Genomic DNA, 27701 nt, shown 5'->3' with positions numbered 1-27701 from the left:
ACCGAGTAAAGCCAGACAGACTTGATATTTTGCAAATCAGTAAATAACCTTAAAATCAACACTTTCCCTGTCAAATATTGCTAGTTATATATCAACAAATTTCTTCACATTTTAAAATAAGCAATTATTAAAAAAAATCCACTAAGAATTAAATCTTACAATCAGTTTCTCTACAGTCCAGTTAATGAATCACAGAATCTTTATGATTTAGTTCAAATTTGATTCCCTGGTAGCTCAGCTGGTAAAGAATCCACCTGCAATGCAGGCGACTCTGGTTCGATTCCTGGGTTGGGAAGATCTGCTGGAGAAGGGATAGGCTACCACTCCAGTATTCTTGGGTTTCCCTGGTGGTTCAGCTGGTTAAGAATCCGCCTGCAATGTGGGAGACCTGGGTTCGATCCCTGGGTTGGGAAGATCCCCTGGAGAAGGGAACGGCTACTCACTCCAATATTCTGGCCTGGAGAATTCCATGAACTGTGTATAGTCCATGGGGTCACAAAGAGTCAGGCACAACTGAGCAATGTATATACTTCACATGTTTGATTTTCATCCTCACTCTCTTCTACATTAATGTGACATTCAAAGATTAAATACTGCTCAAATACAAAAATACTTAATTCCAACTGTATAGTACTAGAAATTAAAAAAAAAATCTTACATATAAAGTAAATTTAAAGACACAAGTGATAAAGGTAATTGAGAAATGCTTACAAGGCATTTCATAACTTTATATGTAATTAGGTGATTATAAAAAAAGTACAGACAATAATTACAAGCTGAGTTGTAACATCAGGATTATAAAAATCTTTCGCTGTCACAGAAGGGTGGAAAATGACAACCAAAACAATTTTCTGCACTGAACATATTTCTTCTTTCATGTGCTTTCTGGTCACTTACTAAGGGGTAGATATACCACTTGCAGGAAAAAAAATCATTAGGAAAAAGCTAACATATCCAAGTAGATCAAATCTGAAATATACTTGAGACTGCCCTCACTAAGAAATAACTAGAGGGAAACATACGGACCACCCGATCACACTTTAAAATTATGTAAACACTTTCTAAAAGCTAGTCAATATATAAAAATGAAAGCTTTTACCTAAAGGAATACTAATGTAAGGATTAACAACAAGACAAATATCCCAATATACTAAAATCAGAGAAACATATTCAAAACATTTTCACAAAATTAAAAACATGCTTATTAACCTTCTTCTCATATTTAATTCTTATTTTCACTTGAAAAGCATTTGCTTTGTTACAACATCCTGTAGCATGGAGAGTTTAATTTTTTTCAACCCAAAGCAAAGAATTAAGTACCACCACAAGTAGACACAAAAAGGTGATCCTTTTTGTCCTTTGATCCTTCCAACAAGGATCACTAAAATAAAGTTTTAGTTAAGAATTCTTACATTGTGTTTGTTAGCAAAAGTATGCACAAACTCAAAATACAACTGAAAATTCTAATTAAACGCTAACATTTAATAAAACTTTTCATTTATGTAGTAAAGTCTTACACAGCAAGGAAAAAGATTTTAAGTACTAAGACAGTGTTTTCAATAAATTTCCTTACTATAATTCATGTCTTACAGAAATGGCCTTCATTATATAATTCTGAAAGCAGAGTATCAAAAAGGAGGTTGCTGAAGTATACTACTCCCTAAAATAGAATAACTTTATAACTTTTCCCTTTGCAAAAGCTGGCAACCTGGATAATCTCAACTTCAGGGAAAGGAGATTTGCACGTCTCATATCTGCCAACTAGAATGAGAAAACTCCTGTTAATCTTCTTGGATCTCACAGAACTAAATACATACATTTGTAAAAATTGATTAATAATTAAAAGCTAGAAGATGGGAATCCTGTTAGCCACCAAACAGGAAAAGAAAAGCTGGTGAGAAAGGGTTATTACTCCTTCCTTCCTTTTCCGCATTCCCCCTTCCTCTCTCCCCTTCCTGGCCTTAGACTTTGGAAATGATATATTCAGTTTGGGATATCCTTATCCCGCAATAGGATAGGTATATAGACTACATGCCGAATTGTTAAATGCTATAAATCCCTGGGGATCCACCAACACTTGTGCTGTCATAGCATCTCAACTTAGCTTGAACAGTAAAAAGTCCTTTTTTTTTTATTTTTTAACTTTTAGCCTATGTGTGATTTTATATTGAGTCCCTGATAGCTCAGTTGGTAAAGAATCTGCCTGCAATGCAGAAGACCCCGGTTCCATTTCACATTCCTGGGTTGGGAAGATCTGCTGGAAAAAGAATAGGCTACCCACTCCAGTATTCGTGGGTTTCCCTTGTGGCTCAGCTGGTAAAGAATCTGCCTGCAAAGAGGACCCCTGGGTTCAATCCCTGGGTTAGGAAGATTCCCTGGAGGAGGGAATGGCTACCCACTCCAGTATTCTGGCTTGGAGAAGTCCATGGACTCTATAGTTCATGGGGTCCCAAAGAGTAGGACACAACTGAGCAACTTTCACTTTCACTTTCTTTCACTTCATGACTCTTGTAGACACATATAGTTGGATTGTGCATTCCAAACAAATCTGTCAATCTCTGCCTTTCAATTGGAGTGTTACTTCACTTACATTTACTATAGTTTTTGATACGGGTGAATTGAGGTCTATCATTTCCCATTCATTTTCTTTGTTTTATCTGTATTTATTTCTCCTTCTGTTGTTTCTTTTGTTTTATATATATATATATATATATATATTTACTATTTTAATTTCTCTACTGGCCTTAAGAAAAAAAAAATAACATCTTTTTATTGTGGAATAATTTTCAACCTACAGAAAAGCTGCAAAAATAGTACAGAGAGTTATCACTATCATATATATCCTTCATCCAGCTTCTCCTAATGTTAGCATAACTATACAGTACAATGATCAAAACTAAGAAATTAAGGTTGATATAATACTATCAGCTAAAATACTGACTTTATTCAGAATTTTCCAGCTTTTCTACTAAAGTCCTTTTCTGTCTTTGGATCCAATCCAAGATACCATGTTGCATTTTGATGCTATGTTTCCTTAGTTTCCTCTAAATTGTGATGAATTCTTTAATCCTTCCTTGTCTTCCATGGCTTTGACACTTAAAAAAAATTTTTTTTCAGCTTTACTGAGGTACAATTGACAAAATTATAAGAAATTTAAAGTTTACATTATGGTGATTTGATAAACACTATTAAAAGGATCCTGACTCCATCTGGTTAATTATGACGTTGACATTTCCAAAGAATACTAGTGAGTTATTTTGTAAAATGTCCCTCAATTTGAATTTGTCTGATGTTTTCTTGTAATTGGATTGAGGTTATACAGTTTTTGACCAGAGCAGTTGTAGGACTAATTCATTTAGTTCAACCATTTTTTACTGATTACTGCTTGGATAGATAAATTATAAAATGAGGGAGATACTACTCTAGGACTTTTAAATATTTACAAAGTAACTTATTTGAAGCCCTGCCTTTATTTTATGACTCAAGCACTTCCCTGGTGGCTCAGATGGTAAAGAACCTGCCTGTAAGGCAGGAGACCAGGGTTCAATCCCTGGGTTGGGAAGATCCCCAGAAGGAAATGGTAACCCATTCCAGTATTCTTGCCTGGCAATTCCACAGACAGAGGAGCCTGGTGGGCTACAGTCCATGGGGTTGCAAAGAGTTGGACGTAACTGAGCAACTAACACTAACTCTACAATAACTTTAATCCCCAGTGAACTTCTAGCTTTCATTTGTTAGGCTGCCAGACAAATGTATCCTAGCCTCGGAGGTGGGGTTGGAAGAGAATCATTTTTTAACTCAGAGAAAATGAAATTTAAATCACAAAATACGATTATACTTTGGGGGGTTTATCTTTCTTTGAAAGATAAATAAGTTATGCTAAACTTCAATTTAATTCAGTGTTTAAGATTAGTAGGATAATTAATAAGAAGATAATAAATATATTCAGTGTATTTGTGTCAATAACTACACTAACCAAGATACAGATAAGGTCAGAAGGAAAAGGAATTAGGATTTTATTTGAATGTCCTTCAAGGAAAGAGGGACTTTCCTTGTGGCTCAGCTGGTGAAGAATCTGCTTTATGCAGAGAGACCTGGGTTTGATCCCTGGGTTGGAAAGGTCCCCTGGAGAAGGGAAAGGCTACCTACTCCAGTATTCTGGCCTGGAGAATTCCATCGACTGTATAGTCCATGGGGTCAAAAAGAGCTGGACACGACTGAGGGACTTTCACTTTCACTTCAAGGCAAGAACTCTGTTAAGCTTCTTAGGAATTCCCCAGAGAACTTAAAAAGAGTTCCTGAATAGGTTTTTTTTTTTTTAATTTTAAATTATTAAATATGATACTTTCTCAGAAAGTCTCATTTGAGTAACTCCACTGCACTGTGATTGCCAATTCTATATCTCTTTTTCAAGAATGTATAATATGCACTGTCTACTTTGTTATCTTGTATTTATTCTCTGTAACTTCTCATCTGCAGGCTTTGTCATCCCCAGTGGTTTAAAACTCCTTGAAGGACAAAACCCTGTGTTTTTTTTTTACAAAAGTAATGAGCATAGTACTATTTGCACGAAGAATATTCAAAATCTTCTAGCAATATGAAGAGTCAAGGCTTTACTTAGGTACAATAAGAAAATTTAAGTGGAAAAACTATTTCCCCCCTAAAATTAATAAAATAGGAAATTTCAGAAACTTAAAGGTAAGAAGCAAAATAATCAAAAGATAATACTTTTTTATTTTTGTATTGCAAATTTGAGTTATTTTTCCAACAACCTAGCTTTTTGGACAGCAAATGTTCTTTCCTCAAGACCAGTGATAATTTTCAAATGTACTACAGAATTTCCCATAATCTTCAAAGTCAAAAGTCACATTTTAATACATAAATGTATGTTCTGCGTAATACTGAATAACAAAATGGCTGGAAATTCATGACAACAGTACATACAATGAATTGAACTTTGTTGATAATAAAACATCCTGATGTTTTATGTCACAATATATTAAAAAAATCAATTTTTCTTCTAATGAACCTCAAAAGATCATCAATTTGAAAGATTACAATACCAAAGTGTTCTATACTTTAACAATTTTCTATTATTACTAATTAGAATTTTACCACCCAATCTGTATCTTTAAAGCTATCAAAAAATACAGTAATATCCTAGATTGACAAGCCCAAAGACATGCTGAAAAATTTTTTCATACAAATAAACCATGTTCTTTATCAGACTTAAATGACTGGCTCATAAAATTAGAGAACTTTGAAGAAAATTTGAGTATGCTGCTCCATTTAACATTTCAGATTCCAAGTAGACGGGATCTAGAGATGAAACAGAGCTAATGACTAACTTCCACAGGGCGAATTAGCAAGTGGAAAAGAAATGCTTTGAACGTAGTATGAGAAAGGGGGACAATATACTCATTTTTATTTTTCATACTCATCCTTTTCTCCCTTGAAGCTCTTGGGTTTTTCCCATGCATTAATAGTAAAGAATCTGGGAGTATAAACTGGGTTGTTAAGGTGAATTGCCATTTTTGAGAGAAGACTTAAGGAGAATTAATAGAAAGGAAAAAATCTAGAATTCAGTCTTTTCCAATAGATATGAAATTATGAAAAAAGTTCAGCCTTTCAAATACTATGAAGTAGGTTTTTGTGATTATTTAGAATGGTGATGAGAAGTTCTAAAACATGTCAGTCACCAATAAAAGATCAGACATATACAAAATTTGATATTTGTGCTTTAATCAAAGTATTGTCTTTATGGCAGTCTTCAGGAATGTAGACACAGCTCTGCCTTATAGACACTGAGCTGTTCTTATATACTGATATTTAAGAACCTTGAGCTTGAATTTTACAGTGAAATAAGAACATATTTGACTCTAGGGATTAGGAAAATGAAATATTTAAAATTCCTAGAGTATGGTATCTGGCATATAATAAACATTTCTTAGATTTAATCACCGATTTACTTAGAAGCCAGCATTTTCCTCAGTTATGTAGAGTTTTAAAGATATAAAAAACACCCAATTTTAAGCTTATTGTTAATGGACATGAGTTTGAGCAAGCTCTGGGAGATGGTGAAAGACAGGGAAGCCTGGCGTGCTGCAGTCCACGGGGTTGCAAAGAATTGGACATGACTGAGTGACTGAACTGAACTGATGTTATATAAACAATTACTTCCAACTACATAATTCATTTCTTCCAAGCTGGATCCTGTGAATTACTTGATCAATAATTGAATTTTTCTGCTTTATAGATGTTTTACAAGGGGAGGGAGAAAAATCACTAATTCATAGTCTAATTTACTCGCTTAAGTAGGGCTTGCCAAGAAACTTCCCAAACAAAGGCAAACATGGATGAAGAAACACTTTTAGGAAAACAAAGAGAAATCTAAAAATTCTAATCTACCTATACTGTTATACTCACCAGAATAGTTGATCCCACTGCCTGCAGTAAATGAACAATAGAAGTATTTTTAACTTGACCACACATTTTGAATTTTACTCAAGATCAGACACATAATGAAACATGATCATCTTGGCTAGTATATAAGTATTTTAAACTATTGTCAAAAAAAAGAAAATCCAAATGCTGAATAAGGAAATATAAGGAGTAGATTGTTTCAAATTAAAAATTGATATGGTTATCAATATCAAGACAGCTAGACAGGACTTACACAAAGGAAATTAAAGCTTTTTTAAACTTCAGGAGAACCAACATTAAAATATTAGCAAAAGTACTCTTTCAGTAGAATAACAAGGGATTTTTTTATAAGTTCAATTTTCTTTCGTAACTAAAAAGCTACTCAAAAGGACTAATTCATAAAGTATATTACAACCATTTGTACATTTACGGTAAATCATGTTAGTGTCATATCAGTGAAAGTACATGTTAAGTAAAATGGAAATAGTTGAGAAATTTATAGCAATTTTTGTTCTAAAATAACAATCAAATGTTTGAAATAACCAGAAATCATATACATTTTAACACTTCTGAATTACTATTTCAAACTTAGGAGCCACTCTAAGTTTTGTCAATAACTTACTTGTTTATAAAACATATTAAATGTATTAATTGGTCTTACCATCTTTTCCATCTATGGGTTTCGACACTTCAATATCAAAACTTTCCTGCATCTGCTGACCTCTAAAACGGCTAAGATGTTCTTGCTCAATTAAATTACTTTCTTCTTCTTCTAGTGGCTGCCAGGTACCATCAATAAACCACTGTCCACGCATTACTGGTATTTTATCAGACTCTGAAAACAGAAACCACAGAATTATGCTTTATGATCCAACCTCCCAAGAAGTGACATAATAACTACAAGTTTATATTTTGCTACTGCTATGGCAAAAACAGACTTTTGTGACCCAATAGAATCATTTAAAGTTTTAAATTTCAGATTTCAAGCCATAGTATATAATTTTTTACAACATATAATTTTACTTGTATTAAATATTAAACATAAAAGTTACCTGATGTTAGAAAGGGAGAGGAGCAGTTATCTATATAACTGAGGCCCCAAGTAACCAAATCAGTAGGCCAAGTGGTTGACAAACTTCATGCAAGACTCTATTGATAATTCGAATGTCTTAGAAAATACTGAGATAAATACCCACAAATAGTTTAGAAATAGTATATTGTAGTAGTGTGGTACATTCTTTAGGGCTGCTTTAGAGATCAAGGGCTCCCAGTGAGCATACAGAAACAAATGAAACTGTTAATTACAGTAAGTTCCTCACCCATTTCAGGAAAAAATTGAGAAAATTTTTTTTGAAAAACTGAACGCTTTTTTGATTAAACACTATCTCCAAAACTTAATACTTTTAGTTGTTATTTATAAACCATGACTGTCATCTAAGTTATCCTGAATTCCTTAATAAAAAAAACCCAAAAGCAAAGCAAAACAACAAAAGCCTAAAAATAAAGAGAGTTGGTGGTTTAACTACACATAGAAAAATTACTTCAAGTGGATTCAAAAGACAGTAATTTGTATATATATATTAGGATATAACCCTATGGACAGAAGGAACTCCAAATACATCTTAAACCTTTTGCAGTAGCTATACTAATTGCTAATGATTGTAGTAATATTGGTATTGTTAATTTCAAAGTGCAGGTATTAAGATGAATAATTAATCTTGTTAATATCATTAGAAACTAAGATTTTCTAGCAAAAGTAAAAAGAGATACAAATATAAAAGTGAAAGAAATAAACCTGTATTTTAAATTTCAACTAAAAATGTCAGCATGAAACAATGTATATTTTCTCTTAAAAAAAATACATGTATATCCTAAGCTTTGTGTACTGAAAAGACTTAGAAAAGAAAGACCAACCCTGTTTAAGTGAGCAATTCTGATATAAAGATTGTGATCTCTAAATATCATTTCCCATTCCCGTTAAAAGAAACCAATGGCCAATTTCTACTTTGAAACAGAAAATTTATTAGATGATCATGAATCCCTTATACCAGACTGATGTACTGGTATAAAAGTACATCAGTACATTAGTACATGTACTAAATATTATGTGTTTCTATTTTTTCTTGCATTATCCTTTATTCTCCTGTAGCAATTCTGCAATAGTCAGGTGTTTGCTGTATTTGGTGGATATTCAAAAATATAAATTCATTGAGAATTATGGGGTTTTAACATAAAGCACACTGCTGTGTTTGATGATTTTTTTTTTAACTAGATTCTACTTTGTCTATCAAGATTACAACTGCTTTCTTATTGTTTCCATATTCCTGTGATGTTTTTGCACATCTCTTTATTTTTAACCTTTTTCACTATTTTAGACGTGTTTTTCTTTTGACACGTGAGTTAAACCCACTTATGCTTATTGATATAACTGGTATGTTTGAAATATTTGTCTATAATCACCATTTTTATTATTTCAACTCTTTCTCCAGTTGATGATTTTGCTTTTCAAAAAAGTCTTCTTTTGGTATTTAGGAATATTTGCATTTTTGGTTCTAGTGGTGACTTTTACACATTCATGTGTTTATTTATGCATTTTTGAGCGTCCTAAACCCCTTTTTTGTTTACTCAAACCTTTACTATGCGGTGTGTCCATTTTAAATGGTATCCAAAATTCCCACTTACTATTTACAATAGGGAATGATCTTATTCTATTTTTCCTTTGTCTCCTGACTCACTTACATATAACAATTGTACCCATATCCCCACCACTGTTTTAGTCTTGGATCTATAATCTATTAGATTCTCATTGTTTTTCTATAGCCTCGATACTTGAAGGACAGGTTGGCAAGCTTGAACTGTGCTTCCTTGAGTTTTAAAAAATGCTGTTTCACTGCAGCCTTCCTTTGTATATCATTTCTAGAGAAGTCAGATGCAAATCTAATTTTTAAATTAGTAATATGAGTTTTTTTCCCCCACCTAGGGTCCAGAAAAACATTTACCTTCAAAATCTAAAACAGTTTTTCTAGTCTCTAAAGTCTAACAGTCTATGTCTCAAAGTTCATTGTTTTGGATCTATCTGCCAAGGTGGGTCCTTTTAATTTGTAGATTTCAGTTTTCCTCTTATTTCTTAAAAGTTTCCTTGGACTATAGTTTAATATTTAGTTCTGTTCCACTGATTTCTTCTGCAGTCAATCTAGTTATAAATACACTGGGGCTTCCTTTGCCTATATTGTATTTTAAGGACTTTCTCTCTGAAGCTTTTCACTTCTTTCATCTCATTTTCATTCTTTTGGTTGTTTTCCTTTCTTTTATCAGTGCCCCTTACATCAACATAACTTTCATTAATGTCCCTATTAGTATGCCCATAAATTTCAGAACATTTGGTTGGAGTGTTACATGTACGGTCTCTCTTGTTTTGTGTTTGCTTTTTGGGGAAGAACTATAATCAGTGGAAATGTACTGATACACACTTCCTGCATTCCTCTTGCAGTAGCTTTGTATGGCATTTATTTCTGTTTGTGAGTATTTTAGGGACAGACTTCTTAGTTTCACAGTGTCTGCTGCTGCACATTATTAAGAGCAGCTCCTATAGTGGTGGCAGGGGTGGCAGTGGTTAAGTGAAGACTGGACTGGTGTTTCTTGTTTTTCTTTCATTTCTCCAGGACCCTTCATTTTCTCCTTACTTCTTTCCTCTTATTGTCACAGCTCCAAAGCGCAGTATCCTTTTCTCCTCTCCCACCTGCAATGTTTCTCTGATGCTGCTATTTCTGTCCCTCTCGCTTTCACACACCCTCCCTACAGTTCAGTTCACAGTTCAGTTGAGTTCAGTTGCTCAGTCGTGTCCGACTCTTTGCGACCCCATGAATTGCAGCACACCAGGCCTCCCTGTCCATCACCAACTCCCGGAGTTCACTCAGACTCACTTCCATCAAGTCGGTGATGCCATTCAGCCATTTCATCCTCTGTCGTCCCCTTCTCCTCCTGCCCCCAATCCCTCCCAGCATCAGAGTCTTTTCCCATGAATAAACTCTTTGTATGAGATGGCCAAAGTATTGGAGTTTCAGCTTCAGCATCATTCCTTCCAAAGAACACCCAGGACTGACCTCCTTTAGAATGGACTGGTTGGATATCCTTGCAGTCCAAGGGACTCTCAAGAGTCTTCTCCAACACCACAGTTCAAAAGCATCAATTCTGCGGTGCTCAGCTTTCTTCACAGTTAAGTGTTATTAATTACCAAGCTTCAAGTCTATGGCCATATTTTGCTTGATGTGTGGGGGACATTTTCTTTCTGTGAGTGGTTTTCTGCTTCATTTTAACCTCTGATCTCTCTTCTTTCACTGTCTCTTAAAAAGCAGAGACTTTTCCAACAAAGGTCTGTATAGTCAAAGCTATGGTTTTTCCAGTAGTCATGTATGGAAATGAGAGTTGAACTATAAAGAAAGCTGAATGCAGAAGAATTGATGCTTTTGAACTGTGGTGTTGGAGAAGACTCTTGAGAGTCCCTTGGACTGCAAGGAAATCCAACCAGTCTATCCTAAAGGCGATCAGTCCTGGGTGTTCATTGGAAGGACTGATGTTGAAGCTGAAACTCCAATACTATGGCCACCTCATGTGAAGAGCTGACTCATTTGAGAAGACCCTGATGCTGGGAGGGATTGGGGGCAGGAGGAGAAGGGGATGACAGAGGATGAGATGGCTGGATGGCATCACTGACTCGATGGACCTGAGTTTGAGCAAGCTCTGGGAGCTGGTGATGGACAGGGAAGCCTGGCGTGTTGCAGTCCATGGGGCCAAAAAGAGTCAGACACGACTGAGCGACTGAACTGAACTGATAATGTTTGGCATGTCTATATATATACATGGTTTTAATTTTATATTGGGGCTTCCCAGATGGCGCTAGTGGTAAAGAATACACTTGCCAATGCAGCAAACGCAAAAGATGGGCATGACAGAGAGACTGAACTGAACTAAGCCTCTCCTTGCTGCACTCTCCAGATTCAGAGGTTTATAGCAGTAACAAGAGCTGTTGTAACTTGCTGTTTCTTTAATTACAGCTAACTTAAAATTTATGGTATCGTCCATCCTGTAGTAATGTTGGATGTGTCACCTATGTATGGTTTAAATGTATGTGGCTTTTGGGGAAAATGTGTGGAGATTAATATTTGGATAGCTTCCATTATCCTCCAGATCCATAAGCTCATCTCACTTAATCTTAAAGATAGCAATGATGTCCCCAGTTTTACAAATGCGTAAAATGAGTCTCAGTGAACCTAAATAATTTGCTTAGAGGCACACTGTTAAGTATTATGAGAACCAAGATTCCAACCAAAGTTTGACTCCAAAGTTCATTCAAACTCTCTACCATACAATGCAACCTATATTCTTAAACAGGAGAAGTCCCTTTTTAGCTCTCTCCCTAAATAAGAAATACAGTGTATTCAGCTGTAATTTTAAAAGAAATAATTTGGGAAATTTTACACTGCTAGGCTATAATAAGACTTACAAACCAGAGCCAAACATGCTTCTCCATAAAAAACATGGAAGTTAAAAAGCAGAGTCAAAAAGAGTAAAACAAATTTTAGCACACATCTACATCCCCAAACTTTTCTCCTCTTAAGCCTAATAAATCTAAGCATTTATTCTTCTGGATGGATATTTTAGGAGCTTTACACCTAAGCTTTAAATTCCACCAATATGTGGTCAAGTACTACATCTTTTTGGTTCAGGCCTCTGTCTCAAACTCTAAACCCAAACATTCAACTGCCAATTAGACGACTCCTGCTGCTGCTAAGTCGCTTCAGTCGTGTCCGACTCTGTGCGACCCCAGAGACGGTAGCCCACCAGGCTGCCCTGTCCCTGGGATTCTCCAGGCAAGAACACTGCAGTGGGTTGCCATTGCCTTCTCCAATGCATGAAAGTGAAAAGTGAAAGTGAAGTCGCTCAGTCGTATCCGACCCTCGGCGACCCCATGGACTGCAGCCTTCCAGGCTCCTCTGTCCATGGGATTTTCCAGGCAAGAGTACTGGAGTGGGGTGCCATTGCCTTCTCCAAATGACTCCTAGTAGAACAATTAATAGCTACCAGAATCACAAAAAGCCATGGGACACAGGAAGTTCCTGGAAGAAACAAAACAGAATACAAATCTGTTATTCCATCTCTATTCCGTATCATGACAAGTGGTGTACTGACAGTATTTAGCAGGTCACCTGGTGAGCTGCTGTCTCTGGGGTCGCACAGAGTCGGACATGACTGAAGTGACTTAGCAGCAGCAGCAGCAGCAAGACAGAAATCTGGGATCATCCAGGATGTCTCCTCTTTATATGTGCCTTACAACTATGATTGGACACACAATGAGTACTATTTACCTTCTAAGTCACCCTCAAATTCACCCCTTACTCATCAGGTTTTGGGGTGTGGTACTACTGGTATCTAGGCCAGGGGATGTTGGTAAAGAGAACAGCTACCCCCAACCTAAGGTGCAACAATGAGTTATCTGGCCCAAAATGTCAATAATGCTGAGACTGAAAAACTCTGGCCTAGCAGTACTTTTTAAAACCTAAAAACACATGTATCTTTTATAGACCAATTCTAGAAATACACTTTATAGAAACTCTTACAAAAATGCCTAATATATACTACAAAGGCATTTATCTCATTTTATAATAGAAAACAAATAAAATCAAACAAAATGAGCTATAATTTCTACCAACAGATGATTGAATATATAAATGATGCTTGGCTCAGTAGGTATTAAAAATATTCATTAAATACATCAAAATATGAATGGATAATAGTCCAAAGTGAAATAATATTCAGAAGACATGGAATAACATCTAAAATTTAAGTGAAAAATTAAATCATAATACTACATGCATATATATTTGTGCATGTGCATATACAGTTATAAATAGTATAATCCTGTTTTATAAAAGTATACATTGGTAAATGTACTGAAAATAAGTGGAGAAAAATACCCTAAGCTATTATTAACAGGTATCTTGGGGAAGTGGGACTATAAGGAACTTTCTCCTTCTACATTATAAATGTCTATAATGTTTGGCGTCAGATACGCAGATGACACCACCCTTATGGCAGAACACGAAGAAGAACTAAAGAGCCTCTTGATGAAAGTGAAAGAGGAGAGTGAAAAAGCTGGCTTAGAACTCAACATTCAAAAAATAAAGATCATGGCATCCGGTCCCATCACTTCATGGCAAACAAATGAAGAAACAATGGAAACAATGACAGACTTTATTTTTTTGGGCTCCAAAATCACTGCAGATGTTGACTGCAGCCATGAAATTAAAAGATGTTTGCTCCTTGGAAGAAAAGCTATGACCAATCTAGACAGCATTTATAAAGCAGAGGCAATACTTTGCCAACAAAGGTCTGTATAGTCAAAGCTATGGTTTTTCCAGTAGTCATGTATGGGTGTGAGAGTTGGTCTATAAGAGAGCTGAACACCGAAGAATTGATGCTTTTGAACTGTGGTGTTGGAGAAGACTCTTGAGAGCCCCTTGGACTGCAAGGAGATCAAATCAGTCAATCTTGAAGGAAATCAGTCTTGAATATTCATTGGAAGGACTGATGCTTAAGCTGAAACTCCAACACTTCGGCTACCTGATACAAAGAACTGACTCACTGGAAAAGACCCTGATGCTGGGAAAGATTGAAGATAGGAGGAGAAGGGGATGACAGAGGATGAGATGGTTGGATGGCATCATTGACTCAATAGATATGAGTGTGAGGAAGCTCCGGGAGTTGGTGATGGACAGGGAAGCCTGGTGTGCTGCAGTCCATGGGGTCGCAAAGAGTTGGACACAACTGAGTGACTGAAATGAACTGATAATGTTTGGCATGTCTATATATACATGGTTTTAGTTTTATATTGGGGGTTCCCAGATGGTGCTAGTGGTAAAGAATACACTTGCCAATGCAGCAGATGCAAAGATGTGGGTTCGATCCCTGGGTTGGGAAGATCCCCTGGAGTAGGAATCCCACTTCAGTATTCTTGCCTGGGAATTCCATGGACTGAGGAGCCTGGCGGGCTACAGTCCATGGGGCTGCAGAGTTGGACACGATTGAGCATGCACAGTTTTATATTCAGTGTGATTAATCTTTTTAAATTAAAAAAAAAATTTACTTATTTATATTTATTTTTGGCTGTGCTGGGTCTTTGTTGCTGTGTATGGGCTTTCTCTAGTCGCAGCAAGCAGGGGCTAGCTCCCCTAGTTGTGGTGTTCAGGCTTCTCATTGCAGTGGCTTTTCTTATTGCAGAGCATGGGCTCTAGGGCACTTAGGCTCAGTAGTTGCAAACACGCAAGCTCTACAGTTTGAGTTCAGTAGTTGTGGCATATGGGCATAGTCGCCCCATATCATGTGGAATCTCCCCGGACCAGGGATTGAACCTGTCCCCCATATTGACAGGAGGATTCTTAACCACTGGACCACTAGGAAAGTCCTGGGGTGGTTAATCTTAGGCATCAACGTGACTGGGCCAAAAGGTACCCAGATATTTGGTCAAACGTTCTGGGTGTTTCTGTGAAGGTGTTTTAGTTTTTATTTATTTATATTTCATATTTGAGTACAGTTTGTTAGCAATGTTGTGATAGTTTCAGGTGTACAACAAAGTGAATCAGTTATACGTACACATCTATCTATTATTTTATAAACTCCTTTCCCATTTAGGTTATTACAGAATATTGAGATTTCCCTGTGCTATTCAGTAGGTCCTTGCTGGTTATCTATCTTAAATACAGCAGTGTGTACATGTCAACATGAGGATGTTTTTGGGTGAGATTAACATTTAAATCCATAGACTTGAGGAAAGGAGACTGACCTTCATAATGCGGGTAGGCAGCCTCATCCAGTCAGTTGAAGGCCTGACTAGAACAAAAGGCTCACCCTCCCTCAAATAAGAAGGAATTCTATCTGACAGCCACCAAGCTGGAATATTAAGTTCTTCTTTTTGGTGATCTTTGAACAGGGATACTGGCTCTTCCTGGTTTTAACAGTGGCCAGTTGGCCTATGGATTTGAATTGGGACATCTCTGCAGATTCTAGACTTGCCAACTTCCCTAATTACATGAACTGATTCCTTATAATCTCTTTTATTCTCAGGAGAATCTTTATATATTCAGCAAAAAAAAAAAAAAAAAAAGATCACATATTTTGGAAGAAACTGCTAGATGCCTATCCTATATCTATTCTCTCTCTCTTTCTTGTAGCAGAACACCAATTTATCCAGGGCAGTAGTATGCTCAATAAAAAGACTATTTCTAGTTTTCTTGGGCAACTGGGTTTGGTCATGTGATTGAATCTGGGTGATAGGATACAGCAGAGTTTACTGGTGGTATAGCTCTTTGACCTTCCCCTCTTATCTTTTCTGCTTCCTATGTCTTGAGCTTCTGAAGCTCTCTTAGATCAAGTCACAAATGAAAAGCTGAATAGCAGAAGGGACCTCCATTCCCAATTACAGTGGAGCTGCCACATAGCTCTGAACTCTAGGTATCTATACTTCTTTTAGGTATAGCCTCTGTTTTAGAGAAACGGACCCTTTTGTGTTTAAAGCCACTGTTATTCTGGCTTTTAAAAATCGTAAGCAGTAGAACCTCATGCTGATAGGGACTTGCATAGATATATACTTAAAATGTCACTTCACTTAGTAGTTAATGGAATAGAAAGACCTAGATACATAGCCAGGGACCAGAGACAAATTTTTCAAAGGGCTAATGGATTAATAGGCTATAACTAGATTAACAAAGGTATTATGTTTCATTTATAACAACACTTATCAAGAGTCAATTTAAACTTAATATAAAGATTAGTACTTATCATGACCACTTGCCTGGAAGAAAACAACCAGGTAATTATAACTCTTAGGTAATCATGATAAAAGGCAGGTCTTTACTGGACCCAAAAGAAAAAATGTGGGTCTTCCTTGACAAGAAAACAATTGCAAGGCACATTTTCCACTATGAACACTTCATTAAGCAAGCCTGAGTGACTCTCTTATGTGTGGGTAGAGGAATTCTGGCAATAAACATTTTATGTATTAAAAAGCTACACTTATACCAGAAGGCAGACGGAACAATTATAAGATTCCTAAAGGACTATTTTCAAGAACTATTTCAACCCGTATTGTACTCCTCAATGTATGATATGCACAGACAGAAAGTCTTGGCACTTTTCCTCCAGCTTAGCTATGTCCTTACAGCTTTACCCACTTAGGGTCCAAAGCATGCCTATAATTCATGACTCTAGAAACTTCCAGGGAAAATTTGACCACACAGAACTTAAAGAGGAAGGAGGTCACAGAGTAAGGGAAAATAGGAATGGCAGAGTGCTATTCAGTGGAAAAAAAGATAAGCAAGGACAAGAGATATAAGAAAAGTAGAAGACACAAGGAAAAGTGAAGGAGATATGAGAGACGAGGCTAGAAAACGAAGAGGTGGAAGATTAAGAAAAATATGTTGTCATTTAGTACGGCTTGTTGTAAACCTACTATCCAGTACTATACACTCTGAATATACTTTTCATAGAATTAATGCTGTAAATGATGGCTAGGGTCTCAGATCAACCCCACAGAGGCCCACTTAAACCATTATGTGGCTAACATATTGATGAACTACTTCTACCAAACTGTCCTTTGTAAAAGAAGAGGAAGGGGTTTCTCTCTGGTTTCAGTGTGCTCACCTTCTGAATTCTTACAGTGTGTGGACTGTATTTTTTAGCAGCGCCCAGGTGCTAACAGCAGTGGCACCTTCCCACGGTCAGCTTCAGCCATGACCACAACTCTCCAGGTAGTTTCACGGCGGAATATCACCTGCCAGGCACCTCCCTTGAACTACTTCTCCTACACCCCTGCAGGCAGCCTGTGGCGAGTTCCAAAGGAAGCCTTCCCCCAGCACTGGTGATCTCCAGCAGTCCCAGAGGGGCAGCACATGAGACCGCTGCCACACTCTCTGGGTCAGAATCTCAGCACTGAACGGTAACGGCCTTTTCCTTGGGTGCTCTATCTCAGTCCTAGGGACGGTGGCTGCTACCTGCACCTGCTATTTCTGATGTTTCATAGAGAATAAACCACAAATTTGGGAGAGGGATTATTTTTGGACTGAAGAAAAGGGAATGGGAGATGTCACAGACGAGATTTTGATTATACCTGTAATGTTTAATAAGCTAAGCAAGGGAGAATACTAATTGTTGGTTATGTAATCTAGACTTTTGTACATATATGAGATAATTCACATTAAAATCAATATTAAAGTTAACAAACTTTCTCAAAACATGGGTGACAGAGTAAAAACATTATGTATGAAACTAATTATGTTTAATTGGTAAATAGAATGAAAAGTAGTAAATTAAGAACTAAATAACAAGACGCTGCCTTCCATTCTAATAGTTGAACACTTGCTCATTCACTAGACAGGAACTATGTTCTAGAGGAATACTGTAGGACAAAGGTGACTAAACAGTCACTGTCCTAATCATCATTTAGCTTGGCTACAAATGTTGCAACTCCAAAATTTCATTAGTTGCGAGCAATCATAAAAAATTCTACCTTATGAAAGAAATACCTAAAACCTCAAAACACATTGGGGATCCCACCTGAAAGTAACAATTACATTAAGAATACTAATTTAATTTAGGCAAAAGCTACTGTTGATATTTATGACTCACTGAGTTTAAATCCATTTCACAGGGGTAAGAAACTCTGGACAATATAATTATACCTTAAATACTATTTGCTTCTTTTAAGAAACAAGGCCATAGGGGTTTTAAAGAATATATTTCTTATGTCTTAATTAGTATAACAGTAAAGTTTAATAGTTCAGTTGCTCTGTCGTGTCTGACTCTTTGCAACCCCATGGACTGCAGCACGCCAGGCCTCCTGGTCCATCACCAACTCCCAGAGTTCAGTGGAATAAATGGTTTGTGTGTGTTAGTTGCTCAGTCGTGTCCAACTCTTTTTGACCCTATGGACTGTAGCCCACCAGGCTCCTCTGTCCATGGGATTCTCCAGGCAAGAATATTGGAGTGGGTTGCCATTCTCTTCTCCAGGGGATCTTCCCAGCATAGGGATCGAACCAGGGATCTCCTGAACCAGGGATCTCCCGCACTGTAGGCAGATTCTTTACCATCTGAGCCACCAGGGGGGTACTTAACATTAAAATGTGTTGGTTGTTAAAATGCAAACTTTCCTCATGATCTATCCTAGGTGAATCAGGTAGAAATGAGATACACCTGAGGGGCCTGCCTATTAGCAATTCTATAGAAAAAGAAGAAAATAATGCACTCGTGTCTAAAATATTAACTGAAAGTTGATCATCTGTAGTAAGTAGTAAAATACAATGCGAGATTGCATTTATCTATGTATATCAAGGCTCAGAAGTAATTTCAACTCTGTTCCTTGTACTTCACCTAAAGTTATTTTTGCAGCTCCCTCTATGACATGTGATTTAGAATCTTATGTTTTAGCACAGTTCATCCAGTTCTTTGTTCTGTATCATGTTTCCCAAGGACTATCTGCATCAATGTTCAGAATGATGGTTCTCTAAGAAGCAGCCAAAGAGGGAAGAGTAATATTAGAGTTTTCCATTCACACAGTTAAAATTATACTTTTGCAAATAAAAGCTTAACTCTCAATAGATGGCTATTTGGAAAAGCCATCTATTCAGATGGAATTTATATTTCTTAGAGTCCAGATATCTGAGGTCCTGGGGTACAGAAATACTACTAACATTATAATTTCCAAAGGCCAGCCTTGCCTCCAATAGTCAGTCAAGAGAGTTTATTTGACTATACAAGTGTAATAAATATAAAGATTACCTATATAGCTAAATGTAACAAGTGTTTAGAACAAATATTAATGATTGTATAGTTTATTCTTATGTATGGTAATCTGGCAAAATTAGAAAGCAATACAGAATATAGAATACAACAATATAGAATTTTATATGCCTGTATCAATATTTCTACCAACTTCCCTTAGTTCTCTGGCACAAGCAATTTCTACTTTTCACCACTTTGAATTTCACCTGTCCCCTAAATCAGGGATATAAAAAAGTATCTGCATTATGCTTTTCATCCCATTAATCCACTCTTCTGTCAGTGATTCAACATCTTTTTTTAAGCACAATCTCCCTTTACCAAGGCAAACTCAAAAAGTAGAATTGTAGGTTATATACAGTGGCTATAAAAATGTTTTTCTCTGTTTTACTTTTTAACTGAGCTTTTAGGAATATATTGTGGCAAAAAAAGAAGAGACTGTATCTATACCTTTCGTCAGTGTTGAAGTTCTTCTTGATAAAGGGCACAGTTTAAATTTCATCAGACTCATGAAAAGATAAAGGTCTCGGATCAGATTCCCCAACAATCAGGGGTTCTGGAACTGCCTGCCCTCCGCATCTCTTCTGCCAGTAATCTTCATCTTAGGCTTCCTGTGAACACAGGCTGCATTTCCCTCTCTCCTTTTAATGCCCCTGCTCTTCTCACCCAGTGACCGTAATTCTCAGAGGATTTCACGATCACCACAGCATATCCAGCTTTTCCTTGTTCTCTACAGAAAAGAATCAGCCCTAGGGTTTCAGACATCAAAGATCTTAGCAAAACAGAAATTAGAGGGTGTGATGTGAGGATAAAAGACCCAGGAAATACAATTTGGAAGAGATTTGGGACCCCACGGATTGTAGCCCACCAGGCTCTTCTGTCCATGGGATTCTCCAGGCAAGAATACTGGAGAGGGCTGCCATGTCCTTCTCCAGGGGATCTTCCTACCCCAGGGATTGAACCTGCATCTCCTGAATCACAGGCAGAGTCTTTACTGTTTGAGCCACTAGGGAAGATATAATTTGGGAGAACAAAGAGTACAAAAAGTCTTTTCAAGGGCAAAATAGTAAAGGAAGAAAGAAGAGAAGACGGTGATGACAGATGGAAGAAAGAAAAACATACTAATCACTCTGAACATTTATATAAAGTAACTTGCAGAACATGCAATATCACATTTGAGCTGTACACAAACAAGGTGGATCAATAGCTGATATCAGTTTTTAAACTAATGGCATAGTGCAAAGGCAAAGAAAAGTCCTGAATGCCTCCATCGGGTAGTGCCAAGTCCTGCCCTCCGTACAAGTCACCCACTATTCATTCATTATCTTTGTGCTGTTTCAGTAGGTCATTGAAAAATGGTCTAAAGCAGGCTTAATCTGGAATGGAGCTCTCAGAAGACTTTTGCCAGGGTTCTAAAAACCTGAACAAATAGAATTCCAATGATACCCAAGGCTGCTTTCCAGGCTGAACGAGTGGGAGATAATGCAATTCTCTGATAGTTTTTCAGAGTCAGGCGTGTCTAGTCCCTATAGTTCTGCTTTACTGGAGGCAGAAACTGATCAAGAAAGATTACCTTCTAACAGCTTGGACTCTTTTTACTTTCTCATGATGCCGTGTGCTTCATAAAGGATTATTACTTATCAAGGTTATTAACCCTTAAATAAAAAAGACCTAAAAGACGGTTACAGCTGTGCCAAATTAATAAACACCATATAATTTGGGTACTTGCAGAAAAAGCCCTAGTTTTTCTACCTTTTTATTGGGATAATAATATTTTCTCTTCAATGTATCATAAAGACCGATTAATTTCTGAAGTATCTGAAACTACAAATGGTTTAGGATAATAATGCATGTAGGTCTTATAAGTACAGAAAAAGAGGGGAGGGTGGGGTAAGGGAAGCTGTGGCTTATAATTAATAACTGTTTCTGGAAACTACACATTCATAAAAACATTTGGTCAATTAAAATAACTTTAGTTAGTGAATGGAAATTAGTAATATATATTCCCTAGTGCATGCTGCACACATCACTGCTACCAGAATTGCTTTAAAACTATTCTTAACTCATCAAAAATCTCTATGATGTTCTAAACGCCTTCCCATAACTACTACTAAATGCTTTGGCCACTTTCCTGCTATTATTCCTGACACACATTTATAGGATATACATATATGTACAGCTGACTCACTTTGCTGTGCAGTAGAAACTAACATAACACGCTAAAGCAATTATACTCCAATAAAAATTAAAAAATAATCAGAATTTAATTGAGATGCCAGGTTCATAGCAACTTACATCTTTCTTTTTCCAGATAATCTGAAGATCAGAATTCAAAAGATTTTTTTCCTTTTTTTTCTTTAAACTTTTTATTTTGTATTGCGGTAGCTGATTAACAATAAATGATTTTTAAATTAAAAAAATTTTTCACATGTGATGAGGTAAAGACCAGTGAAAACAAACTTAACAATTTGAATACCCAGTCTTACTAACCAAAAGTTTCTACAAGTAAGGTATATTGCTTTCTTGCTAAGTCACTTCAGTCGTGTCCGACTCTGTGCGACCCCATAGACGGCAGCCCACCAGGCTCCCCCATCCCTGGGATTCTCCAGGCAAGAACACTGGAGTGGGTTGCCATTTCCTTCTCCAATGCATGAAAGTGAAAAGTGAAAGTGAAGTCGCTCAGTCGTGTCTTGACTCTTAGCGACCCCATGGACTGCAGCGTACTAGGCTCCTCCATCCATGGGATTTTCCAGGCAAGAGTACTGGAGTGGGGTGCCACTGCCTTCTCCAATATTGCTTTCTTAGATCCACACAGATACAGTTAACACCTAGTGCTTGCGCCACCATTGTTCTAAGCATGTTATAATAATTCTCAAAACAAGCCTATAAAGAGGCTACAAAGAGCTCAGTTAAAACATGGGGAGTGAGGGAGTTTACTCAGCCATTACTCAGCAATGATCAATTTTTATCTAAAAGGTCCACATGCAGTCAGAAAAACATCTAAACAGTCAATAAAACAAAAATAAGCTTCCTATAAGTAATACTTCTTTTCACATGTAATAATATGGGCTTCTAAGCTATGGTAGACAAAACTTCTATTCCCCTTCCAATTCATGTACTCCAAATTGGTTCAAATTTTATCTATCAGAAAGGAAGAGTGAAAATAAATTAACAGCTTTCTTTATAGCTAACTTATTGGCTTCAATACCCAGATAAAGTGACTCAATTAGGTCACAAAAGTCACTGGAATCCTATCACCATGGTATGTAGGAACTTACTGGACTTTTTAAAACTTTTTATCAGTAGTCAGAAAATTTCCAGAAAGGTTTAAAAAGTAAAATAAGAGAAAGGTCAAAAGCTGCAAAATTTATAAATTTTTCCATTTGAAAAGGCTGAAGAAATCATACTGGGATTGAACTCTCCTTAGACAGTGTGAAAACTTATATAATAATACACCGAGACCTGAAAAACCAATTAGAAGGAAGTTACATGGGATTTTGTGAGAAGTAGTAAATCATGGACAAAAAGCACTATTGCATTTTCGTCGTAAATAATATTAAGCCTTGGGACACATACTGGATTGTATCTTGCAGAAAGCTATCTAGAAAATGCAAAAATTGAGTCAAAATAAGTGTTGCTGTTATGCCAAACAAAAATTAATTTATAAGCTATAACTAGTCTACTGGTGATCTGATCTAGGAAAGATGATTTGAGAGGACTAAGACCACTTTTCCTTTCAGGTTAATTTTTGTAGGCCCTTACTGTTGCTCGATTTATGACACTAGCATTCTAATGATCTTCTCTACCTGTCCAATTCAGCCTTTATGTGGTCCCTAGTCACTTAAGAAATAGACAGCCTTCAAGGGTTTGGTTCCCTGACGCTCAACAGGGTAAAGTCCAAATTCCTGAGCACTGCAAATCCGCCCTCCTCCTTTTCTAGCTACTCTCCTAAACGTAGCACTCACAAGGCAGGGGCTTCCTTCACAAACTCTCGTCTCTGATCAAACACCTTTATCTCTGTGGTGGTCAAATTCCAAAGCTAGGCTCTGTGTTTTGACCCCTGCAGGTACAGGCCTAGTTTCTTCAAAATGCCATGCAGTTTCATGCTTCTGTATCACTGCACATGTTATCCCATCTAGCTGGAATGCCTTTCTGTTTTACCACGTTCCAGCTGGGTGACCTTGGACAAGTTCATTAACTTCGCTGAACTCTGCTTCTTCATATAAAGAACATTAGCACTCATTTGCTATCACTATGAAATAATGAATGCGAAAAGTCGCTTTGTAGACAGTTAAGCACTATGCAAGCATTAACAATCTTATCATAAATCAAAAGAGCACACAGTATTCTTGGTAACTATACTTTAGTTGACCTAAAAGGGTAAGATTCATCTCTTGGTTTCCAGCCCCCTCTCCAAGAATGCCCTGCATTTATCCCACTTTCTGACTCCAATAAGTCCTTGTCCTTCTGTCTTCAAAAGATAAAAATCTATCATGATGTCTAGGTCATTTGAAGAAAAAGACTTAGTGGGAAGCTCCTCAAAGGTAAGGACTGTCCTTTCTTCCACCTTTCCTATTGCCTTCACAAGAGTACTGTGTGGTGCACAAATACTGGTAAAAAGGAAAAAGATGAACGAATGAGTGAATGCAAGCATATCTTGTCCTCTGTGAGCTTATAATCAAAAGGAGTGAGTGAGTGACATGGTGGGTCCTAGATGAATCTGGCTTTATGAAAGTGGTAACAAATGCCTTCAATGTCATCAAAGGGAAGTAAGAAACTGAATTTCCTGCTATGCTTGTTTTATTTGGTGATTTGATACGTGTTGTAATTGCTGTCTTAGTGACTCATGCTTAACATGTGAATATTTTAACATTAGAATCACAATATACAATTCAATATCTGTTTTTAAAAAATTTTCTGCACTAGGCTCAATGAGAACATGAAGATAAAGATGATGGATTTTCCCCATTAGATGCTAAACATACAGAAAAGAAGCTAAGTCATCAATACATGTAATTAATACAAGGCAGAATGTTATAAGGTGTATGGAAGACCTAAGGCTAGTGACAGTGAAGGAAGACATCTGACCTAGGGCACTGGGCCCATAAAAATTACAGCTATATATTACAAATTACTGGGCGCCAATAGCTTATGTACCATCGAATATTTATTTTACATATAAAACATGTTACATGCAATGGCGGATATTTCTGACCGTCTTCCTCCTTAATCTAATTGCAAACCTAACTGCATTGTTATCTAAGGAATAAGGACTTACTAGTCACATGTGTGCCAAACACAGTTCCCAGGCCCTTAAGCATATTACCTCATTTAATTTCCGTAACAACCCTACGACACAGATACAATTATCCCTATTTTACAGATGAGAAAAACCAAGGCCCAAGCCTTGCAACTTTTCAAGGTTAAGAGGCAAAAATGAAAATACGTAAGCAAGGACCTGGGAGAGAAATATGAGTATTCCACATACAGTGTGAGCGGACCCACTTGTCACAACTGCTTCGAGCAGTGCTTTTCCACCTCTCCTGAACGTACCGGTGAGAACAACCTCTATCCCTTCCCTTCCCGCCAGGGATTGATTTTCTTTCCCAAATCCATAACGGAACCGTTATTCAGATTCTCTCAAACATTTCCAGTCCAGAAGCCAAACCGGTATTTAAATCATAAGCAGTGCAGGGTAAACGAGACCGAATCAGATCCCTGGATGGACAAAGCTCAGGTAGGAATCACGAAATTAAACCTTTCGGGTTGGCCATCCATTCCTGGATCACCTCCAGGGGATGGCTGCAGCACCCGGCTTACCCAGGAGGCGCTACCTCGGCAGTATCCTCTCCTCCTGACCCCAGGCGACTGGGCTTTTGCCATCTGCTCGCTTTACCCTTCACCTGACGGCGCTTGCCTGCACGGTCTCCATCCTGTTCGGACCAATCGCCAGGCCTCACGCGCCTCGCTCTCCCCGCAGTTAAGTTCCAAACCCACCCGGGTGCGTGTCGGCCCCTGCAGAGGCAGCCCGTCCCGCTCCCTCCCCCGGCCGGCTACTCACGGTTCCAGTACACCGGGTAGCATTCTCCTTGGGTCACATCCACCTCGTAGAGGCCGCCCCGCACACACACCCGCTCGATGTTCACCAGCTCCTCCATCTCGCGCCCGTGCCCCGCAATGCGCGGGCAGAAGCCGCAGACGCGGTCCTCGTCTTCGTCCTCCACGGAGCTGGAGGCCGGACCCGCGGGTGAGGCCGGGCCGCACACATGGTCGCCGTCCGGGTCTTGGGCCCGGGCTCGGGCCCCCGTGGCCTGCAGCAGCGTTCGGAAGGCAAGCTCGATGCGGAGCGAGTCGTAGCCGATGAAGGGCTTCCAGGTCTTCTTGTCCTCCTTGTAGAACCAGCGCACCTCCTCCGGGCCCAGCTCCGTCACCACCTCGTATCTGTGCCGGGCGGCCGCGCCGCCGGGCCGGGTGCGCTTCCTCTCCCCGGGGCCTCCTCCAGCCGCCCCGCCGCCCCCCGAGTTCGACGGTACCAGCGGCGGCTGCTGAGGCGGGTGCAGCGACGAGGAGCTGCCGCCGCCTCCACTCTCGCCCTCGCTGTAGTAGCGCAGCGAGGAGCCCGACTCGGCCGAGCTGAAGTCATAGTTATCGTCACTGAGGCAGGGGTCCAGCGCCAGGTGATGGTTGTGGTCCTCCGCGCCCGGCGCCAAGTGCAGCCCGGGCTCCCCGCGCAGCAGGGCCAGGGGCACCCCGTCATCGCCAGGGTCCCCGACTGGCAGGTGGTCGAAGCGGCAGACGCTGCCCCCGAACGCGGGTTCCGTGTCCGAGCCCAGCTCCCAGGCGGCGCCGTCGCCGCCCCGGCCGCCGTTACGCTCGGAGCTCCGCGGAGACCCATGGCCCGGGTAATTCATGCTGAGGAGACGCCGCCGGCCGCCCGGCTCGGCGCCGAGCCGTGGTCCCCAACGCTTCCGCCACACATTCAACGTCGCGGCCCTCTCCACCCGGAGTTTTTAATCTTTCAAATCCCGAAGGGGGCTGCGGCGGTAGAGGCAGCGGCGGCTCCACCCACCCTGAGTCCCCCAACCTCCGCAGCCGCGTGCCGCCGCCCGCCCCATTGTCACGCAGCCCGACGTAGGCGGTGCTTGCCCCTGGGCCCCGCCCCGCCGGCCGCGCGCGCCGTCCCGGAAACCCCTTCTCAACCCGCACAGGGCAAGCGCGGCGCCCGCTGCTTCTCCCGCCGTGGGATCCCGGTCAGCTCAGGATTCTTCAGTTCTCCTCCCCTCCGCTCCCATTTCCCTGCGGTGCTGCTGCCTCGGCCCCCGCCCTTCTGCGGGTCAGAGCCCAGGTGTGGAGAAGCTTTACCGGATTCATCCTTGCAATCTGGGTCATGAGCCAAGGCTTAAGCTACCCTTTGAGAGGGCCCCGGGAAATTGGATTCTCCTGACACTGCTTCTGTGACCTTAGGCCTGCCTGCAGCCCTGGGTGGACCCTATCAGCCACCTGGCTCTGGTCCCTTCAGAATTGGCCCACGCGAGGACACTCCATTCCTTGCCCACTGATTCCTCATGTGGCGTCTCCACTCCCACTCAAACCCAGGTCTAGATCTGCTTTCATATGCCGTCTGGTATTATTGTCTTTCAGTACTTATTTCCTGTTTTCTCAACCTCGTGAGGCCCCTGTTGGAGACCAAGTCTGTATGTCTCAATCTCTCCCACAGTGGATGCACAATGTTGATTATAATAACGTCAAGTCCAGCCAGTTACGATAGATTACTAAACCGAAAACCAGAAAGTCAGGTTCTAGAATTAGTTTTGATAACTAGCTAAGGCTAGTTACTTAACCTCCATTTTTCTGGTTTCCTCATCTGTAAGATTAAGTAATTATTGGACTAAGTGATCTCTTGAAAAAAGTCTCATAGCAATGTGATTCTGTAACCTTCAAGTTTTCTTCCTGTTATCTATGCATCTCTGATTCTGTGGCTCATTTTCTGGAACAGGCTGAATGCTGAAGCTCCCCTACGTGATTCTTTGACACTACAAAAAAAAAAAAAAAATGCTTATAAAGCCAATCACCCTGTGTTGAGAATCCAGAGAAAAACAATCTCCAACATCAGTATTCTCAAGATCAGACAATATTCAACTTTTTGTTTTAAGATTTTTTGGTGTGCACCATTTATGGAATTTGTTACTCATTGCTCCTATTTTATGTTTTGGTTTTTTTGGCCTTGAGGCATGTTGGATCTTAGTTCCCTGACCAGGAATTGAACCTGCAACCCCTGCATTGGAAGGTGAAGTCCTAACCACTGGATTGCCAGGGAAGTCCCAATATTCAGTTTCTTCCCCCTACCCCCACCTCCATCTGTGGTGGAATCAGACTGATAGAGAATTTTTTCTTGCTCTTGAGATCTAACCTGTCATTATTTAAAGGACATTTTAATTATTTAAAAGATA

The 27701-nt window shown here is 39.1% G+C and overlaps 1 protein-coding gene across 8 annotated transcripts in view; it reads right to left on the bottom strand.

Annotated features, from left to right (window-relative positions):
* DDHD1 (DDHD domain containing 1) overlaps nt 1-26323 on the bottom strand; it is a 66914-nt gene extending 40591 nt beyond the window's left edge. For all 8 annotated transcript variants that reach the window (XM_086320644.1, XM_086320638.1, XM_086320639.1 and 5 more), the window contains exons 1-2: nt 25313-26323; nt 7085-7258 (exon numbers count right to left, since the gene is read on the bottom strand). In XM_086320644.1, the coding sequence (XP_086176770.1) occupies nt 7085-7258; nt 25313-26162 (1024 nt within the window). In that variant the 5' untranslated portion in view covers nt 26163-26323. The remainder of the gene's footprint in view (nt 1-7084; nt 7259-25312) is intronic.
* Between the last annotated feature and the right edge of the window lie 1378 nt (nt 26324-27701).

Source organism: Bos grunniens, chromosome 10 (assembly GCF_055505025.1).
Source record: "Bos grunniens cultivar Pamir isolate PY7600 chromosome 10, Bosgru_T2T1.0, whole genome shotgun sequence".
NCBI lineage: Eukaryota > Metazoa > Chordata > Mammalia > Artiodactyla > Bovidae > Bos > Bos grunniens.
This window is presented reverse-complemented; position numbering and strand designations above follow the sequence as displayed.